This window comes from Eschscholzia californica, unplaced genomic scaffold (genome assembly GCF_041429995.1).
Source record: "Eschscholzia californica isolate CP2 unplaced genomic scaffold, dmEscCali1.0.p SCAF_3, whole genome shotgun sequence".
NCBI classification, from domain to species: Eukaryota; Viridiplantae; Streptophyta; class Magnoliopsida; order Ranunculales; family Papaveraceae; genus Eschscholzia; species Eschscholzia californica.
In genome coordinates, this window is record NW_028238420.1 from 58,591,866 (window position 1) to 58,610,773 (window position 18,908).

Sequence of the window (18,908 nt, forward strand, 5' to 3'; positions counted from 1 at the left end):
AGGAGTTGATCACCTAGCATTATTGTATCTTGTAATCTAGATATGGTAGGGTAACATCAACTTGATACCCAATTTGAGGTGACAAATAACTTGTCCAAGTGAAAAATCATACTATTACCTGTATCGATGAGAACGTATCGTACAAAAAATTATTAAGTGGTGTTTAACAATAAGGAAATGTATTCTCCACAAGTATATTCATTTCCACGGAAATAAGTGACCCATTAGGAGAGGTAAAGAAATGTATGTCGCTTGAACAATATTTAAAGTATCATTCTCTTGGCCAAAGATATTTTTCTCCATGTAGACATTCTAAGTGTAATCTAGCTCATAGAGGGACCGAGGCTCGACCCTACGAGGTGAGACAATTGGTCGAGGGCGCTAATGGTGATCATATGCTCTCAAATAACTCCCTCGTGAAAGTAGGGATGAGAGTAATCCAACTATGCAAGAATAGAGCGCGACTGAGTAATCCCTTGAAGGAGATTTGAGTCGCAATGTGCTTTTAGAGCTATGCTTTAAAAGTCCCCGCCTAGGCATCGCCTGGGCCCCGATCACACGCTAGTTCCCATGTGGCCGCTCGACTAGGGTCAAAAGTTCTAGTCCTTTTAGAGAAGCGAGTAATGCGGCACCTGAAGCCGACTAGAGCCGACTAGCCGACTTGGCTAGGCCCCGAGTTACTCGTTTATGGGTCAGGTAGTTTTTTTTTTTAGAAACGAGATTTTCCTAGATCTAGGTTTCAAGGGTTTTCCCTTCACTCCTTTAACAAGAACTAGCTTCAATCCTCCATTGCAAGTAAATTTTCCCTCTCTATCATTATGTTTTCTTCTCTTTCTCTCTCTAACTCTCTAAGTATGTTCGACCTTGTTTATTATCTCTCTTTCTCTCTCTATACTCTAATTTTTCTACATCTTGTTCTTATTTCTTTCTCTAAGTAAGTTCTTACTTCTAACTGGATAAAATTAGTTTATTTATTTTATAACTTCCATAATTAGTTGATTTTATTTATAATTTTGTATTTCTAATGTATAAACCATGTTTATAATGGTAATAATTTATAGTATTAAATATAATAATATATGCAATCATATACATATATATATATATATATATATGTATTTATATTTTAAGTTTAACCGATGAAACCCTACTGGTCCCGTTGTCATCCCGCCTGGTAGCTAGGCCCGGGTCGACCGACTAGTCCCGATTTCCGACTTTTTGGGCATAGTTTTAGAGAAAAGAATGTTTGTCTAGAGTCAATAGATTGTTCGATCCTCCTTTCCCCGTGGAGTTGCCCCCATTATATACGGATAATGTGGTTTTAATGGCACGGAACCAATCACATATGCTTTACAAGGTAATATTCGTGTGAGGATCACATGTCTCTAAAGACCTCAATCAGAACATTGAAGGGTTGAGTTCGACAACACCTTGTTTGATGTCGAAAGAGAGGACATAAATTTAATAGTTTTGAAAGGAAGGGCAAAAGTGAAAAATATTACAATAAAACTAATAGAAAATTGAAAAAGAGTGTTCAATTGAGGGGCCATTTTGGTGACTTGGTCACTTTAAGTGGCCAAAATGAAATTATCCCCACCACATCCCAAAAAAACATTGAACGAGGAAGCACGTTCTGTTTGACAGAAAGTAGTTTGACTCGCTCGTGCGACGACGACAAAGAAAATCTGCTTGTGAGATCGGCGGAGGCCAGAGATGGAGTTTCCTTCTCTTTCTCTCTCTAGAATGTCTGAAAATAACTCTGTCATTCTCTCTGTTGAAGAAATGAAGATAATTAGAAGAAACAAATACTAATAGATAGATAGATAGTGGATAGAAACTGCGTTAGCTTCGCCCTAGTTTTAACTACTTACCATCTCACTTCCCCTGTCAAATTCCCATAAATATCTATAGGTTTTTCGCATTTCTAGGGTTTCCGTGATCCAAAAAATTCTCATTCTCTCTCTCTCTCTCTTTATGAACTCAATAATACTTAAAAATTCAACTCCTCAATTTTCATATTATCGGTTATCTTGATATAATTTCTAGTTATATCGGTTATTTTATTTGTTACTGATTTCGATGAAATTTAGAGGAATTAAAACAAGGGTTGTTCATTATAGTGTTTTTGTTTAATGGGTTTAAGTAATTAGAGACATCCAAACCTTAATAACACAATCCCAAAACTCTTTCAAGTTTGGGTTTTGATCGAATTCCTTTTTTCTTTGATCTTAGCTACTGGTTCAAGTAACTCTTGTGGGGTGGGGGGTTTTAATTCTTTCTAATCTCTTATTCATTAACTGCATTATATTTGAATTTGAGGGTTTGGGTTTTCAATTTCCTAATATTTTCTGATTTGGGAAAATAAATTTGGATCTAGAATTTGGGGGATGTGTTATTTTGTTTTCCTTCTATTTGGGCTTTAGAGATTTGACTGGTTGATTGAATGGTGTATCTGAATTCCGGGGTTGTAGTCTGTTTATTAATGTTGTTGAATCATTAGTTCAGATGCATATTGGTGTTGAAATTATAGTAACAAGATATCCAGAGATTTTTAGGAGTTTGCAGCTAACCAGTTTGAGAACTGGTTTATGTGAAATAGGAAAATGGGTTGCATTTGTTCAAAGGGTGGTTCAGATATAAATGGGTATGTTGAGAACCAAAGGGAAAAGGAATGTATCAAGTCTTCAAAACCATTGTACGCTTCCTCTAAGAGAGAGGCAATTGTGGTACAGGTTGATGGTGGTAGTGGGTCTAATGGAGCAAGAGCGAGGTTATTATCGAAGCCATCATCCAAAGAAATTGTGGTTTCTACCCCGAGATCGGAGGATGGGGAGAAGAAACCATTTGTTAAGGAGAAGCCTTTAGTCGTCCATCATCAAAGACGGGCAACACCGGATAATGGGGTGCATTTAGTAGAGCCGCCAGTCTGTAGGATCGTTAGTATGCCCCATGCTATTGAGGCAGAGCAGGTAGCTGCAGGTTGGCCGTCTTGGCTTACATCAGTAGCTGCAGAAGCAATCAAAGGGTGGCTGCCTAGAAGAGCGGATTCGTTCGAAAAATTAGATAAAGTGAGTCATCATTTTTCCATAGCTCCTTTTTTTGCAAGTTATTCTTTATATAAAAGTTGATTGTTATAAAAGCTCGAATGGTTCGGAGTAGAAGCCAATAATATAGAGGTCAACTAGGACTAATCTCACTTTAATCTATACTTACCTAGGGAACAAGGTTTTCTCTTTACGATAAACTCCTGGCTGAGACCAGGCTAAAACATATATAACTACAAAAGAAATAGACATACACAAATCCGTGCCAGTCTTGGAATAAAATGCTGACATGTTTCCATCGAAAATGACCAGAAGATTTCCGTTTTCTGTCAACTTACATGAGATCTGGCTTGCGGTTTCCATTTTTATATATTTCCAATCAAATGACCGAATAGAGATATATATTAATAAGATATATGCGTAATAGAAAAGGAGTTATAGATAAATAATCAAGTTGTGGAGTAAATCTGGAGAGAAGAATGGAGAATAATAAAGTAAAAAGTAGATCTAGATAAAAACATAAACGATATAAATGGAAATTGGATTATAATATTTTTCTTAGTTAGGGAACAGTTTTTCTGATATGAGTGAACTAAAACTGAATTGCTTGAAGAATGTGGTATGAGTAGACTAAACCTCATAATTTTGTAGATTATAGAATAACCTCTAAGCTGAGTAGAAAATGTGACTATGTCTTAAGCTTCAAAAGGTTTTTGCACTTGCAGCTTCCAAGTCTTCAAGTTCCAGGCAGTTGGCTGTATTTAAGCAAACTGAACATTGAAAACATATTTAAACTCTGTAGGGCCAGTTCAAGTGGCACCAAGTGGGTGCTCCATGATAATGATTATTTTGTGGAACAAGTCGATTCAAGTAATGGCAACTCACATTTCTTTTGTAAAAATGGCATTTGTAGATTGGTCAAGGAACTTATAGCAATGTATACAGAGCCCACGACCTTGAGACAGGAAAAAATGTTGCTCTAAAGAAGGTGAGGTTTGTAAATATGGATCCAGAAAGTGTGCGTTTTATGGCGAGGGAAATTCACATCCTACGTAGGCTTGATCATCCTAATGTTATAAAGCTTGAGGGTTTGATCACGTCACGGATGTCTGGTAGCTTGTATCTTGTTTTTGAATACATGGAGCATGATCTTTCTGGACTTGCTGCTTCACCTGATATCAAGTTTTCTGAAACGCAGGTATGTTGTCCATAATAGTGGTTGTAGAACTCATTTTATGTCCAGACTCCTATTTGGGAAAATCACTGATATGAATTATCTTAAGAAACCGATTAGATTACAAGTAGTTTTTCATTTTATTTGTGTAAGAAACCGTGTTAGTTCATCAAATTACCTAGCTAAGTGCAAAAAATTTCATTCCGGATGTTTATATCACCATATGATATTTAAGTTGACTTCAACAGTATTTTTCAGATAAAAATGTAACAGTAAGTGATATCATAAGAACATTAGAAAGTTTACTTTGTATGTAATTAACTGCAAATGAACCTGATATGCAAAAGAACTCAAAGGAAGCAAACAAATTTAGTGATTGGACTGGTCCTGGTGTGAGACCTCTCTTTGGTTGGATAATAAACCTATCATTTTTGTTTTATCTCATTCTCGGAGTACCTCTGCTGGAATTGCAGATCAAGTGTTATATGCAGCAGCTACTTCGGGGGCTTGAACACTGTCATAGTCGTGGTGTCCTGCATAGAGATATTAAAGGTTCAAATCTTCTGATTGACAACAATGGTATTCTTAGGATAGCTGATTTTGGGCTGGCGACCTTTTTTCAGCCAGATCAGAAGCAGCCACTAACGAGCCGTGTTGTCACTCTCTGGTATCGGCCTCCTGAACTGTTGCTTGGTGCAACACAATATGGGGACGGTGTGGATCTCTGGAGTGCTGGTTGCATCCTTGCGGAATTGCTCGTGGGAAAACCTATCATGCCAGGAAGAACAGAGGTATTATAATTTTCTATTTAATACCCCTTTTTCTCCTCCCTCCGATTTTATCCACCTACTCTTTGAGTTCTGAATCGTGTAGATCATAGATTCATCAGTATAAAATCACCTGGATTGGTTTTAAGCCTTTGTATTATTTTCTCTTCTACATTCAATTAATTCCAATTTTTCAGGAAGAAAAAAAAAAGAAACACTTCAATGGGTTTACACTTACAGTATAACGTAAACATCAAATTGGCTGGAATCACAAAATCTTCGAAGAATATTTGGCTAAAGCAGCCACTTCGTTGCCATTATGCCTTCAGAGGCATTAAATATGATCTCTTTCTGAGGCTTTGTGTACATGGGTTTTGAAGGTTTTCTATTCACGTAATAGGTGGAGCAACTGCACAAGATCTTTAAGCTTTGTGGTTCACCATCCGAGGATTATTGGAGGAAGGCAAGGTTGCCACATACAACAATCTTCAAGCCTCAACATCCTTATAGGCGGTGTGTTTCCGAGACATTCAATCATATACCTTCTTCTTCTTTAGCCCTCATTGAAGTCCTCCTCTCGGTCGAACCTGAAGGGCGGAGATCAGCAACTTCTGCTCTTAAAAGTGAGGTGAGTTTTTCTTTGTTCCACTCTCTTATTGCTTTCTCATGGTGATGATGGCTGGAAGTCCTAAATACTAAACACAGTCGATGATCGAGTTCTCTGTCTGTGTTGCCCTATCTCATAATGCGGCTTTTCTACTCACTGTACGACATTAAGTGTAGTTTTATGTAGCTTGTTGAGCAGCTTTTGTGATTTTCATGGAGCATGAAATTGCGCATTGCATGAATTTGAGTACGTAAAGTACTTACATTATTTCATATTTGATAAAAAAGTGCCTACGGAAGTTTTCCTGCATCTTAATATGGTAATTGAACAACTTAGATATCCTACTTTCCATGATTTCCTGTTTCTGAATCTGAGTTCTTCCAGTTTTTTACGACAAAGCCTCACCCCTGTGATCCATCAAGTTTGCCTAAATACCGACCTAGCAAGGAGTTTGATGCTAAGCTTCGCAATGAGGAAGCAAGAAGGTATCTCATTTTATCAAATTCAGCAACTAATATTTATTTTTCCGTACTTATATCCTTATAGGAGCTGATGTTATAGAATACTAAAGGTATGTGGAGGTTGTGCATTAAACTCTGTACCTTCTAAGCTGCCAATAGAGTCCAATAAGATTTGTTGATTCATTTGAAAGTAATAGTTGATGCATGTCTTTGCTAATTTCATGAACCTTAATCATCCTGATTCACTGAGGAAGCTGCCACTATGATAGATTTATGTCTCAGTTGATTGCCTTGAAATTCACTCAAGTTTCCATTCACTCTAATAGGCGCGGGAAGTGCTTATATATTTTCTTGAAATGAGTTGATAGATTTGACCCATAAGGTTTTAAAAGCTGGAAGCTCCTCCTCTAGATTCGTTTCTTCTATTTCCGTGCAACGTTTGTTGTAATCTTCCTCGAAGAATCAAACTTTTCAAATCTCAATTATAGGACTCATATACTGCCCTTTTCATAGTTGTACGCGACATTATTAAACAGCCTTGTGCTATTTTTGTTTCTTGATACCAGGCAGAGAGCAGCAGCAATGAAAGGCCGTGGATCTGAATCCCAGAGAAGGGGGTCAAGAGTGCCAAAGCAGTGCCAGGACAAGATTCTAGCGCAGAGGTACATCCTTTTAAGGTTCGTATGATTTCTGTCATTACTTGTTCTAAACACTTATTTTAACGCTTTTGGTTGTCTCAGAAGCGACATACCAACCCAAACCCAAGAAGCATCAGCGAAAAAGAAGAGGATAGTAGTAGATCCGGCTTTCCTGTTGTGCGCCCCCGAGGGACTGCACAGAATGGTTTCTTTCATTCTGGTCCCTTGATGGATCCTGGGGCATTTGGATCTTCAAGGGTGAAGACGGTGAAGGAGTATGATACTGAAGTGGGCCCTGTACGAGTTTCTGGTCCTTCAAGAAATGGCCCAGAGTCGAAGACACAGAGATCTCATGTCCCTGATGGAAGCACGATTTCAGACCATAAACTGAATGGAAGATTCAATCAACATGATGATGTTCAGCCCTCTGAAAATCGGTGGGCCCACCATCTGGTGGATGGATTAACAACTTCTCAGAAAGAAGTTGATAGGGTATTCATCAAGGACTCTACAACAGTAAGTAACACCCTAATCAATTTATCTCGCTCCTTTTAATATCTTAAGCCACGAATAAATTATCTTGCTAGTTGTTCTTGCAAACCGAGGAGCGAGTAATTCTTTTGACATGTCTGATCTGATGATGCATATTTACATATACCATCTGGGCATATTGAACATCCTTAAAGTTTATTGATGTGGCTGGTATGCATGCGAAACTTGCATTTTATTCGTTGTCGTTGATGTAGTTACTGTTTCTCCATCTAGGTATGTTCTTTTGTTTTCGGGTGTAGTCACAGCTTAAATCCTAAGTTCATTCTAATACATCAGCAACGTTGAATAAAGTAGTTTAGCTTCATGAAATTTTATGACACGCCGTAGTTGTATGTGCAAGTAAAACCTGCTGTATGCATCTAAATATTGGATCCCATACCTGCAATTCACATAATCAGAAATATTGATCCTAAAATATTCATGTTGAAGAGATATTCTAAAACTTGTTTTTGTTTATAAATTCAGAGTTATATACCTAAGAAGAACAGAATCCATTACTCTGGACCTTTAATGCCTCCGGGAGGAAACATGGATGAAATGCTGAAAGAGCACGAAAGGCAAATTCAACAGGCTGTACGTAAAGCTCGTATTGATAAAACAAAGATGAAGATATATAGTGGTAATGGCCAGTCTGAAGCTCTACTTATCACTGGAAGAAATGGGAGGTAAAGTATTCGTTCTCAAGTTGAACTGCATTCACATTGTCGATTCAAGTCCAACATAGGAATTGTGGTTTCACCTTTGAAAAACGGTTTGTGTAGTCTCTAGTTGTTTCGACAAAAGTAGCTCGAAGATCAATTTTCAGGATGGGGTTCTATAACTTCAAGATCATTACTGTAATTCATGGTTATTGGCTCCCAAATTTGTCGGAGAAGTCTTTGTACACTCTGACTGCAGAGCTTTATTTCGTCTTTCTGTATTTTTAGGTGGAAAGGGATAGTTTTGTACAGGAAAATAAAGAAGAGGGAATGCCACCAATTCCACATTCAATGTAATAGGAGAAACATCACTTAAATTTGATAGATTTATCAACTGGAACGCGCTATAAGTTTAATCAGCTTTCCAGTACATTGATATATATATATATATATATATATATATATATATATATATATATATTTTGTCAGATTTTGGCTTGAGGTGAGAGAGGGGCAGCAGAGAGCCAAAAGGGTAGGGACGTGCCCTAACCTGGGACATTTTCTCCTGTATGTCTCGCAATTTAGAATACAGTCAACTCTTGAAAATAAATTTCAGTAACTGGATCTAACACTTGCTGCTGGAGAAGGACAAAACAACTATTATCAACTTCTGAAACGGGTACACGCCTAAAAATGACCTAAAAATGATAAAAGAAGCTAAGAAAGTAGGCCTACCTTAAGCCTAAAGAGCGAAAAAAATCAATCAAGAGAAAAAAAGAATCTGACTCGAAGACCGAGAAGAATTGTCTCTCAGATTGAGACTGTTAATTTCGTACAGGACTACAAAAGGTTACTTGTACCCTCTTTCAGCATTACTCTTCAAGTAGTGCTCCTGTATACATTAATTTTAATTACAAATAATCAGAATAAGAACAATTTCATGGTTATCTAATATAACCTGAGTTGTTCCATCTATTTCTGAAAACATGAACAAAAACATAGAAAAAAATCCAATAACAAAACAGTAAAAGACCTGTATAAACCCATTTAAGAGCACCAATCAATCCTGATGTAACATAGTTGGTAAGAAAAACATTTTAGAATAGTTCTAACTATCCCTGACCGAAAAGATGAAGAATCTAAAATACGTCTATGAAGTGGAGCAACATGATTTCTTTGTGGTAGAATGAGAGCCGACATCAATTGTTTGCCCCTTTTTTACACTGGGAGATGCAGGATTCTCTGAGGAGATTGATTTCTTACTATAAATCCGATATATCTCTCCTAATATCGTCTGAAAAGCCAATTCAACATTTAAAGCCTCAAGAGCAGAAGTTTCGATGAAAGATAAACCTTCTTTTTCAGCAAAGCTCTGAGCATCTTCTGTTGCCACAGCTCGAAGATGTTTCAGATCAGTTTTGTTTCCAATTAGCATTATCACAATGTTGGAGTCAGCATGGTCTCTTAACTCCTTCAACCAACGAGTAACATTATCAAATGTTGACTGTTTAGTCACGTCATAGACAAGAAGAGCTCCTAATGCACCTCTATAGTAAGCACTCGTGATTGCTCTGTATCGTTCTTGCCCTGCTGTGTCCCATATCTGTGCTTTTATCGTCTTTCCCTCAACCTGAAAGGAACGGGAAAAAGATACAAAATAAGGGCTAATTTAGTTTACCAATTATGTCTACTAATTGGAGAAAATAAAACTAACAGATACATGAATTACAAAAAGTATACTCAACCCGCCACCTGGGACTCCTACTTGAACCGCCTGTCAGAAAAACAAGGGTTTTTCTCTCCTCTCACATGTTCAGTCACGTGGAGAGAGAAATCCTCGTTTCTCTCGCAGGCAGTTCAAGTGGGAGTCCAAGGAGGCGGGGGCATGTAGACTTGTTGCATGAATTAGCTCATAAATAATGGAATAATAATGTGAACCAAATTAGTTCAATGGAAACAAAAATATCATGTTAAAATGAGGAGTAGCGTTTTTGGAAGTATTGACGAAGAGTCGAAGAAGAATAAATCAGACAAACAAAGAACGAACAAAAATCATTCTTGTCTTGTGAGGAGAAAACTTAGTATGTGATCAAGAGTGAAGAAGTACAGCTCTAAAGCCTTGAGGCCTTTGCATCAAGGCATATGCCACGAAAATGAAAGGCATATGCCTTGTTGAGCTGGAATAATGGGTACGCCTCAAGGCAGCAGGCGACCGGATCGCATCATGGCGCACCTTGAAGCGTACGCCTTGACCGATTTTTAAAACACTGCTACAGACAAGTCACATATCTTTCTACTGCAAAGCATCTTGCTATCCTCTTTATACACCAAACTCATGTTCGGGATGGACAAACGAAATCTCAAATGCCAACAATGAACTCCTACAAGCAGTTTCTAGCATTAACTTCAAAAGTGAATATCAAGCTCCTCAACTTCCTTTTCTACATGAAAGCTTCACGTGCACAAGATTTAGCTGGTGCTGTCCTCCCCTGTCCTTACAAGCTATACAACCAAAGGGACAACACTAATTCTTATGCCTAACACATACTAATTCTATGGGCATTCTCTGACATTTTAATTCCTGGTTGTATCCATTATCTAGATACCGGTAAAAACACAACGGAAGAAACTAACAGAACCACTGAGACCAAATATCGTCACATACAAATATAACAATCAACCAGATAATATATCAGATAGACCACTCCATAGACAAGTGGTAAGAGAACACGATAGCATCCAAGCTTTACAGAATCAAACATGATAATGAAACAACAAATTCGTACATGATAAGCATAAGAGAGAAAAACAGAGTATTTGAGATAAAATAAGTCAAAAAGGAATGTCATTGTCAGCATAGTAGTACAAAGACTTTGAAGTTAGCAATAGGAGATCGAAAAGCAAAGCGGTTAAATTGTCTAAAAATGAACACAATTAATCAATACACTTAAGGGAGCTAAACCGGTATGCTACAAGTACAATTTCTTATTTTACATGCCGTGACTACCGATTTGCTAAAGGAAGACGAAATTGCTTTCATCAACAGTAACTGCATATATTTTTCTATTTTTAACTGCAACTATAAAAATTTGTTTTTTCGTCAACTTTTCATTTTTTTCATCCTCATTTCTTCAAACTATCTTCCCAAAATTAAAATACCCAAAAAAAAGAATTGTTACTCAACCCAAATACCCAAAACTAGGAAAACGTCAAAAATTTCATTGGGGTTATACTAAATTTAGAATTGCAACTATACACACATCAGTCACTACTGACTTTATCATCCTTCTCATCTTTATATTTTATTCATAACTTAATATATAATTAACTATTCTCAGATCTCAATGAATGAAAAAAAATACTACTAATAACAAGTCATGTGAACATTGAAATTATAACTCCTCTTTTACCCTTAATAAGGTGAAAGATCTCAAGTAAATAATGTAAAATGATAATCTAAAAGTATCGATTTGATTTTAAATGATTCAAATATCTGACAGGAAACTCGATTTTCGTTTTCTAATAGTATTAGATTAGGTTAAGAGAATAATAATAGAAAAATTAACAATGAAGAAATCAAATCAAACATAACAAATGATACACTTAAAGAAATTGAAACATTCTTTTTCATTTCAGATCTACGGTAAAATCAAAGAACGAAATGAACAAGTTTAAGAGAGAGAGAGAGAGAGAAAATTGAGACCTGAAGGGTGCGAGTAGCGAATTCAACGCCGATGGTGGATTTAGATTCCAAGCAGAACTCATTACGAGTGAATCGAGAGAGAAGGTTTGACTTACCAACTCCAGAATCACCAATTAACACGGTCTTGAATAAGTAATCATATTCATCATCCGGTCTCCTCGCCATCAGATTTTTCCGTAAACCCTAAGAACAATTCTCAACTCTCTCTCTCTATTATTTTACAAAATCTCACTCTGAACAGTTTCTTATTGCGGAATGGGGAAGAATAGAAGTCTCTATTTCTCTTTGGCCTTTGCGCACGAGACGGACTAGACGATGAGGACATGGGCTACCCAAAGTAGGGTAGGAGGAAAGCCCTCACGGCCCAACCTGCCCATGGGCCCCTGAGCCGCTGAGCGTGTGAGTGAACATGGGCGCCCGCTGCTCGTTACGGGCTATATTCGTTCAACCCGTAGGTTGGGTGCGGGTAGATATAGCTTCCCGAGGTACCACCTGTACCTATTTGACAAAACCTATAGGTTGGGACCCGTACTGGTTACTATATTCTTCGGAAGAGTTTGTGAGGTTGGACTTATGATGTCTAACTTTAGACACTCATGTTGAGGTGTATGAGTTATGGGTTGGGTTTATAATTTCAACCTTACGTGTCTCCAAGATTGATTTTGCGGTGTGGACTAATTACTCGAGACCTTTGTCTTTGAGAGCTTTTAAACACTCCCACCACTTTAGTCCCAAATCGCAAGAAAAAAGTTAGGAAAGAGTAAAAGGGGAGGGGTTTTCTCTCCGAAGTTGATTAACCACCTAAGTTTGATGAGACCAGCAACTGAAATGTCTAGTGTTTGAGGAAGCCTCAGATGGACAATGTCGTTTGAAGTATGTTAATTGCTTGCCCAAGCCCTCCTTACTCCCTAATGATAAAGGGGTTAATGTGCTCGATCATCTGATCGATGACAAAAGTGTGTGTGGGTTCCTCGCCTGACCCCAATTCTTATCCTACCTATTGGCAACAGGGGCGGCCCGGAGCCAAAGCGGCCGCTTTGGACCCCAACGTGACGGATTTTTACGTTAGCTTGTCAAACAATAATAACATTCTAAACTATTTTAAAACATATCTGGAGTTGCAACTTAGAGGTTAAGGTTAGATTATGTGTAAGAAGTCAAGCTGTCGATTCTACCCATAAGCAATTTTTTACGAATTTTTAAGCATATAGGGGTCCAATTTTTAAAGCCGCTTGGGGCCTCCAAAATGTTTGGGCCGGTCCTGATTGGCTACATAGAAAAAAAGACTTATCCGAGCATTTATAACCCAAACAAAAGATTTGTCGTGCAAAAATCTAGGAATCATTTTCTTTTTATAAAAGTAGAAGAGGGAGAAATTGTCTCACTCAGTGAGCCTTAAGAAGCTAACTCCTAACATATACACGGTAAGGTGAGATAAAAGGTTAACTGAAACTTTTGGTCTATGACCAAAATAATCGGTCTTAATAGATAAGTCCAACATCAACACAAAATCTACAAAAAGTCTAGAATCTGTAAACTTTTGTATTGCACGAAAATCATACATCTACATATTCACTAAGCAACTAATACATTAGTTTTAGTAACATATTTTTGTATTTGTATGAGGAAAAATCATAGATGCAAAAAGATAGACTTAGTATCAATTTTTTGGAAAGCAAATCTCTTCCCCAAATCGATTCAAAACAAAACCCTAACTTAACTTTCAGATTTGGAAATAGTATATTTTCTGAGATCAATTAGCTTGATTTGGAGGTTAATATTCAAAAAGTATAAATCACTTTCTCTCACTTAACTTTCAGATTTGAAAAGAGTATATTGTTTGGGATCAATTCAGCGTGATTTAGGGGTTTATATACAAAACGTATATATCTCTTTCTCTTGATTAACTTTCAGATTTGGAAATAGTATATTTTTCTGGGAACATTACATCAGCATTTGTTTTCGTTTTTACTCATACATAAATACACATCGAATACAAATTATGAAACAATTACGTAAATTATGTGTTATTTATGACGAGGAAACCATCATTTGTCATGTACACAACGTAATTTATCGAATGTATGTGTGTCATGTTCAATAAATTACACATAACTTCTTTTAGATTACACATCGTTTACATTCTGTTACAAAAAAAAACGTACAAAATCTTCTCTTGTTAAAAAATGGTGTCCATCCATGTACTCTCCATTTGTAGTCTTGATCAAGACAAACAACAGTTACAGTATATTGTCGAAGAGCATATCGAAATGCTTTCGCACCACCAGGAAACAACTGACCAACTTCAGCAAATATATTATCCTAACCATCAGTTTTAATTTCGTGGTCTTAGATTGGATGATTCTGTAGGAAATTTCATAAGTAACAGCAAACTACGAAAAAAAACATATACATTTGTCAACAAAACATATAATTTACTAGAAACGACATGTATAATGGAGTAAATTATGCATATTGTTTGTTAAACTTCATAATGTGTTGGGAGACAAACAAAACTTTAGTTTGAATCAAAAGGTCACTGTTATGTGAAAAAATATGTATAATGTGCAATAAATTACATATAATTTTTGGAACATTATATTGTACTATAAACGACAACTGTTTTGGGAAAAAAGTACGCGTAATGTTGAATAAATTATCTATAATGTATGCACATTCATAAGGTGTTTTTGATATTATGTATAAAGTATGTATAATTTGTAGCAAAATACATATATTTTACATTCTGTTATAAAAACATTGTACGGAAGATGTTTGAGTAATTGTAAACTACCTATATTGTATATTCTGTTATGAGAAACCGTACGGATAATCACATGGTTCGGAAATTGTACGGATAAAAAATCTGATGTGAAGAAATATCAAAAAAACACAGAAGCTTAAACATAAAGCTAAAGAAATATGATATGATAATTGGACACAAACATAACATACTCGATTTGAAGCAATCATTGAATAAGGAGTAAATATCAAGATCTTAAACAGTTATGAAAATTTTAGAGAGAGAAAATAAACATCACACATTCGAAGCTAATGAATTAGTAAACAGATCTTATATAATCAGTTCAAAATCTGTTATGTTTAATAATAGAGCCAGATAATCTGATTCTTTAACCTGAGAAGCAATATTAGATCTTAACAATGGTACGAACAAAGACTTTCACAGTGTAAAACTTGATAAAGAATGAAGGTTTGCACAACTGCTCTAATGAAGATGAAACAAGATTTCTGAGTTTAATGGAGGTTTATTAGGTGATACGGTTTTAGAGAGAGAAAATAAAGAGGTTTCTGTTACTGAAGATAATGAATCTAACCTTACTTTGAATAGAAACGTGATTGGAGAGAGAATGTGAGGGATAAAAATGGAAAAATATATTTGTGGATTTTGAAGGTAAATCAGTTATAATATATAAGGAAGGTTAGATTAGGTATTATGATTTAATATGTATTCTAGGGATTTGTGTTATCTCTCTAGATGTATACAAACGAACTAGATATCCATTTACATTAATATTTTGGTTTTGAAACCCTTTATAGGATTAGAGAGGACTAAATATCATATTAGGGTCCGTTTTTTTGGCTATAAGCAAATTTTTTTTTGTTTATTTTAGACCTATCGCCCCCCAACACAAACACATTTTTATCAGGGGGCATAATGGTGTTTCTTATGAGAACAATATCACGATTCATGAACAAAACTACTGACAAACAACCCCTACGGGCTAAGGGCCCATTACAAAGTTATAGTAGGTTGAGTAAGCTCAAGGGTTTTGACAAGTACTCACTCAATTTTTTCTAGATATAATCTATCGATTTCTTGATTGTTTCTATGTGGACTATGTCGCCTAAAAGTTGAAGGTGACCACCTATTTATTTGGTTAATAAATTAGGGTTGACAACAAAAATATTAGTTAGTTAATGCAAGTGGTATATATATATATATATTGTTTTCATCACATACAAATGGAGTTCAACCTAAGCAAATCTTAAATAATAAACTAAATTGAATAATCGACTGCATTAGAGTCATTACTCATTAGGGTATGTTAATTAATTAATAGTGGACTTTTTCTATCAATTTTTGGTACAGCAATTCTTCTCTCCTTCAGATATCAAAGAAGAAGATCATAGACCAAAAAATTGGTACAACAATGAGACATAGGTTAGATTTTTTTATTTTCATATGATTGTTAAAATAATCAGTTTTTTAAATCAAATATCAACACATACAAGCACCGACCTATAGGTATTAGATGTTGTACAAGGATTTCTTGCTCAACATAAGGAATTTTCCCGAATTTTCACTGGTGTGCTTCCCTAATAGAACAGAGAGTATTTTAGTCTTTTTATAGTGTGAATAGACTGTGAAAGACTAAAATACCCCTTGTCTCATTAGCGTCCTAAACAATGAAGTACACGGAGAGTGCACGGAGAGATACCTTTATCATTTCTTTCTTACCTATGTGAAGACAGTTGAGATATACTTGATCTTGAGGACTCCTACCACCCGATATTCTTAAAATGAACTATTAATAGTTCTGAAAAACGACGACTTACAAAATACAATAGACTGACTAAGTTAAAGGAAAAACAAGAAAATATTTGACAAGAGGATAATATTAACATAAACAACCAATTCAACAAAAAGAATTGAAAATTATAATAATGAAATAGAAATATTATCACCACCATTATCCATGGAAACATCTAATACATTGTAACACAAGAAATTTGACTAATTCTAGGTCATACAATCACTCCATTGAGCAAATTCACTATTTAACTCAAATGTAAACCGAAAAAATCAATTACAAACATAAAGTGTTCTAACATAGGAAACTAAAAATGGTTGGGCGGTCGACTACATGGTATTGCATTATCTTACTACAACTCTCTTACAGGTCTGCATTAGCATCATCGGCGAAATTCTTCCAGACGAAGGTCAATTGTCCAGACAAATGCGGGAACGTGAGTGTTCCGTATCCTTTTGGTATAGCCATGGATAGAGTCAAAAGAGGGTGTTCCATTGATGGAGTTGGGTCCGGCTATAGCATAAATTGCAACACAACTTATGATCCTCCCAAGCCCTTCATGGGTAACATTGAAGTAATAAGTATATCAGACAGAGAAATTCGTGTAAAAAACTGGCTAACTGCTCGATGTTTCAATCAGTCTGGTGCACTGTTGTTGGATGACTTTTATACCTATGTAAACTTTAGTAGCACGCCATTTACATTTTCATATACCGAAAACAAGTTCTTTACCCTTGGTTGTGACACATTAGGAGGATTGTTTATGTACGATCGACAAGGGAAGAACTACTCCTCCACTTGTTTGGCAAAATGTAACGAGAGAAGAGATCTAAAGGAAGGATCCTGCGAAATTGGCGGAGGATGTTGCAAAACACCCATCAGGAAGGGGATAAATATGTTTATGACAGTTGTTGTCAGTTCAAACAATCATACAAACGTCTCGTCTTTTGACCCTTGTGAGTACTCATTTATGGCTGAGGAAGACCAATACTCGTTTGCCGCTTCAGATCTTCTTGACAGTAGCAACTTAATTAAGAAAGTGAAAAATATACCTTTGGTTTTGGACTGGGCTGTAGGGAATAAGACTTGTGAAGAAGCAAAAAAAGATACGTCTACTTTCGCATGCCAAGCAAATAGTTTCTGTAACAATACAGACAATAATCCAGGATATCGTTGTATTTGCAATAACGGTTACGAGGGTAACCCTTATCTTAGTATTGGATGTCAAGGTACGCATTTTAAATCTTTTCATACATCACTCAAATTAGTTTGCTGATTTGAGCTTCTTATCTTTTCAATATTAACCATAAAGTGTATGTATATAGATATAAATGAATGTGAAGATCAAACGAACAATCCGTGTGTATGGAGTTGCACAAATACCAACGGAAGCTTTAGTTGTTCTTGTCCAAGCGGAGCTAGTGGTGATGGGAGAAAAGACGGAAATGGTTGCACAAGGAAGAACAAAGAATAATCCAACTCAAGTTCTAGTCTATAAAAACCTATGTATGTTACTATCAAGGAATGGATATTACGTTTTCGTAAACTACTAAAATGAATTTATAAAAGATACTTTCATTTCTGACATGGGCTGTGAGTTTCTACTTTCTTGCTCTAGCACCTTAACCCTGATATTATTCAATAGGATTCACTTTTTATTAGAAAGTTTCTTTTCAGTACGTTGCTGCAAATCTATTTTTACATATAGCCAAGACACACCGGGTTTGGTTGCCATGTTGTTCTCTAAAACCTAAAACTCACTTTGTCAAAACATCTTACATACGGTCGACCAACAAAGTGCATATATCCCACAAAACCCCTTGGACCGAAACAAAGTGCAAATATCTCCAATAACTTTGTGCAATATTATATTACATTCAACATATGACAATCGTGCTTACTTCGACAATTCTAATTTAAGAAAAATAATCTATTCTATTTTGTCACAAAAAAATAGATGATAAAAGTTGTAACATTTGACATTTGGTTTTCTGCATTTGGCTCTTCGAGTTTTCACTTTGGTCCACCCTTACTTACCAGACTTTTCTTTCTTCCTTCTACTTTTGGCAGTATTAACACAGCATTAGAAGAGGATGAAATCTTCATCTTTGCAAGTTGGTCATTAAGTTAATTGAACAAAAAACTTCAGCGTAAAAAACTAAAAATAAAAGATTAAAAAAAGGGAAATGATAGAGTGACTTAGAATTTGGTACTTAGAGGATGATATTTCCTCATTTGGAAACAAAAGCGATCCCCACCGTTGCCAAACTTTGAAAAAACCTTGTCTTTTAGTGAATTTCACGTCATTATGTCATCATCTAAGTCATCCTCTAAGTAACTCTAGCATCTCCCAAAAAGATGTTTACGAGGATAATTAGGGTTAGAAATCGTCGTCACTTAGAATGGTTCATTTTCTAATTGTGTTTGAAGTTACCATTTAACTATATCTTTGGACTATCTCACTTTTAAATAGGGTGTAGGGTATATTATTATTATTATTATTATTATTATTATTATTATTATTATTATTATTATTAGAGATTGTCGTCACTTAGAATGGTTAATTTTCCAATCTTCTAGGGGAGGGATCCCTCCTCCGGATTTTCTTCTTTGTTGTAAAATCTTGGAGTGTAGGTTTGTGAAAAGGTTTAAACCTTTGAATATAAAACACACTCGAATGTAACGAGTGGAGATGAAGGAAGGTGATGCTCTCGGTTGATGACCGAGAGAGATACAATGTCTCGGTTATAATAGCCGAGAGACCGAGAGGG

The 18,908-nt window shown here is 36.0% G+C and overlaps 3 protein-coding genes and 1 long non-coding RNA gene across 4 annotated transcripts; 3 read left to right on the forward strand and 1 right to left on the reverse strand.

Annotated features, from left to right (window-relative positions):
* The first annotated feature begins 1,622 nt into the window (after window positions 1–1,622).
* Window positions 1,623–8,275, forward strand: LOC147552487 (putative serine/threonine-protein kinase At1g09600). The gene is made up of 8 exons (XM_086665301.1): window positions 1,623–3,068; window positions 3,958–4,242; window positions 4,692–5,009; window positions 5,386–5,613; window positions 5,977–6,077; window positions 6,620–6,712; window positions 6,787–7,207; window positions 7,709–8,275. Exons 1-8 carry the CDS (start codon window positions 2,604–2,606, stop codon window positions 7,910–7,912), a joined length of 2,115 nt encoding a protein of 704 aa, XP_086521427.1. The 5' UTR covers window positions 1,623–2,603; the 3' UTR covers window positions 7,913–8,275.
* Window positions 8,276–8,725: 450 nt separating this feature from the next.
* Window positions 8,726–11,548, forward strand: LOC147552488 (uncharacterized). The gene is made up of 2 exons (XR_015236734.1): window positions 8,726–9,615; window positions 9,791–11,548. It is a non-coding gene; the product is annotated as an uncharacterized LOC147552488 (long non-coding RNA).
* Window positions 8,896–11,962, reverse strand: LOC147552489 (ras-related protein RABA2a). Its single transcript, XM_086665299.1, has 2 exons — window positions 11,585–11,962; window positions 8,896–9,511 (listed from the first exon to the last, which is right to left on the reverse strand). Exons 1-2 carry the CDS (start codon window positions 11,747–11,749, stop codon window positions 9,032–9,034), a joined length of 645 nt encoding a protein of 214 aa, XP_086521425.1. The 5' UTR covers window positions 11,750–11,962; the 3' UTR covers window positions 8,896–9,031.
* A 4,453-nt stretch (window positions 11,963–16,415) lies between these two features.
* Window positions 16,416–17,722, forward strand: LOC147552490 (wall-associated receptor kinase 2-like). Its single transcript, XM_086665303.1, has 2 exons — window positions 16,416–17,366; window positions 17,463–17,722. The coding sequence occupies exons 1-2, from the start codon at window positions 16,451–16,453 to the stop codon at window positions 17,609–17,611; spliced, it is 1,065 nt and encodes a 354-aa protein (XP_086521429.1). The 5' UTR covers window positions 16,416–16,450; the 3' UTR covers window positions 17,612–17,722.
* Window positions 17,723–18,908: the final 1,186 nt, after the last annotated feature.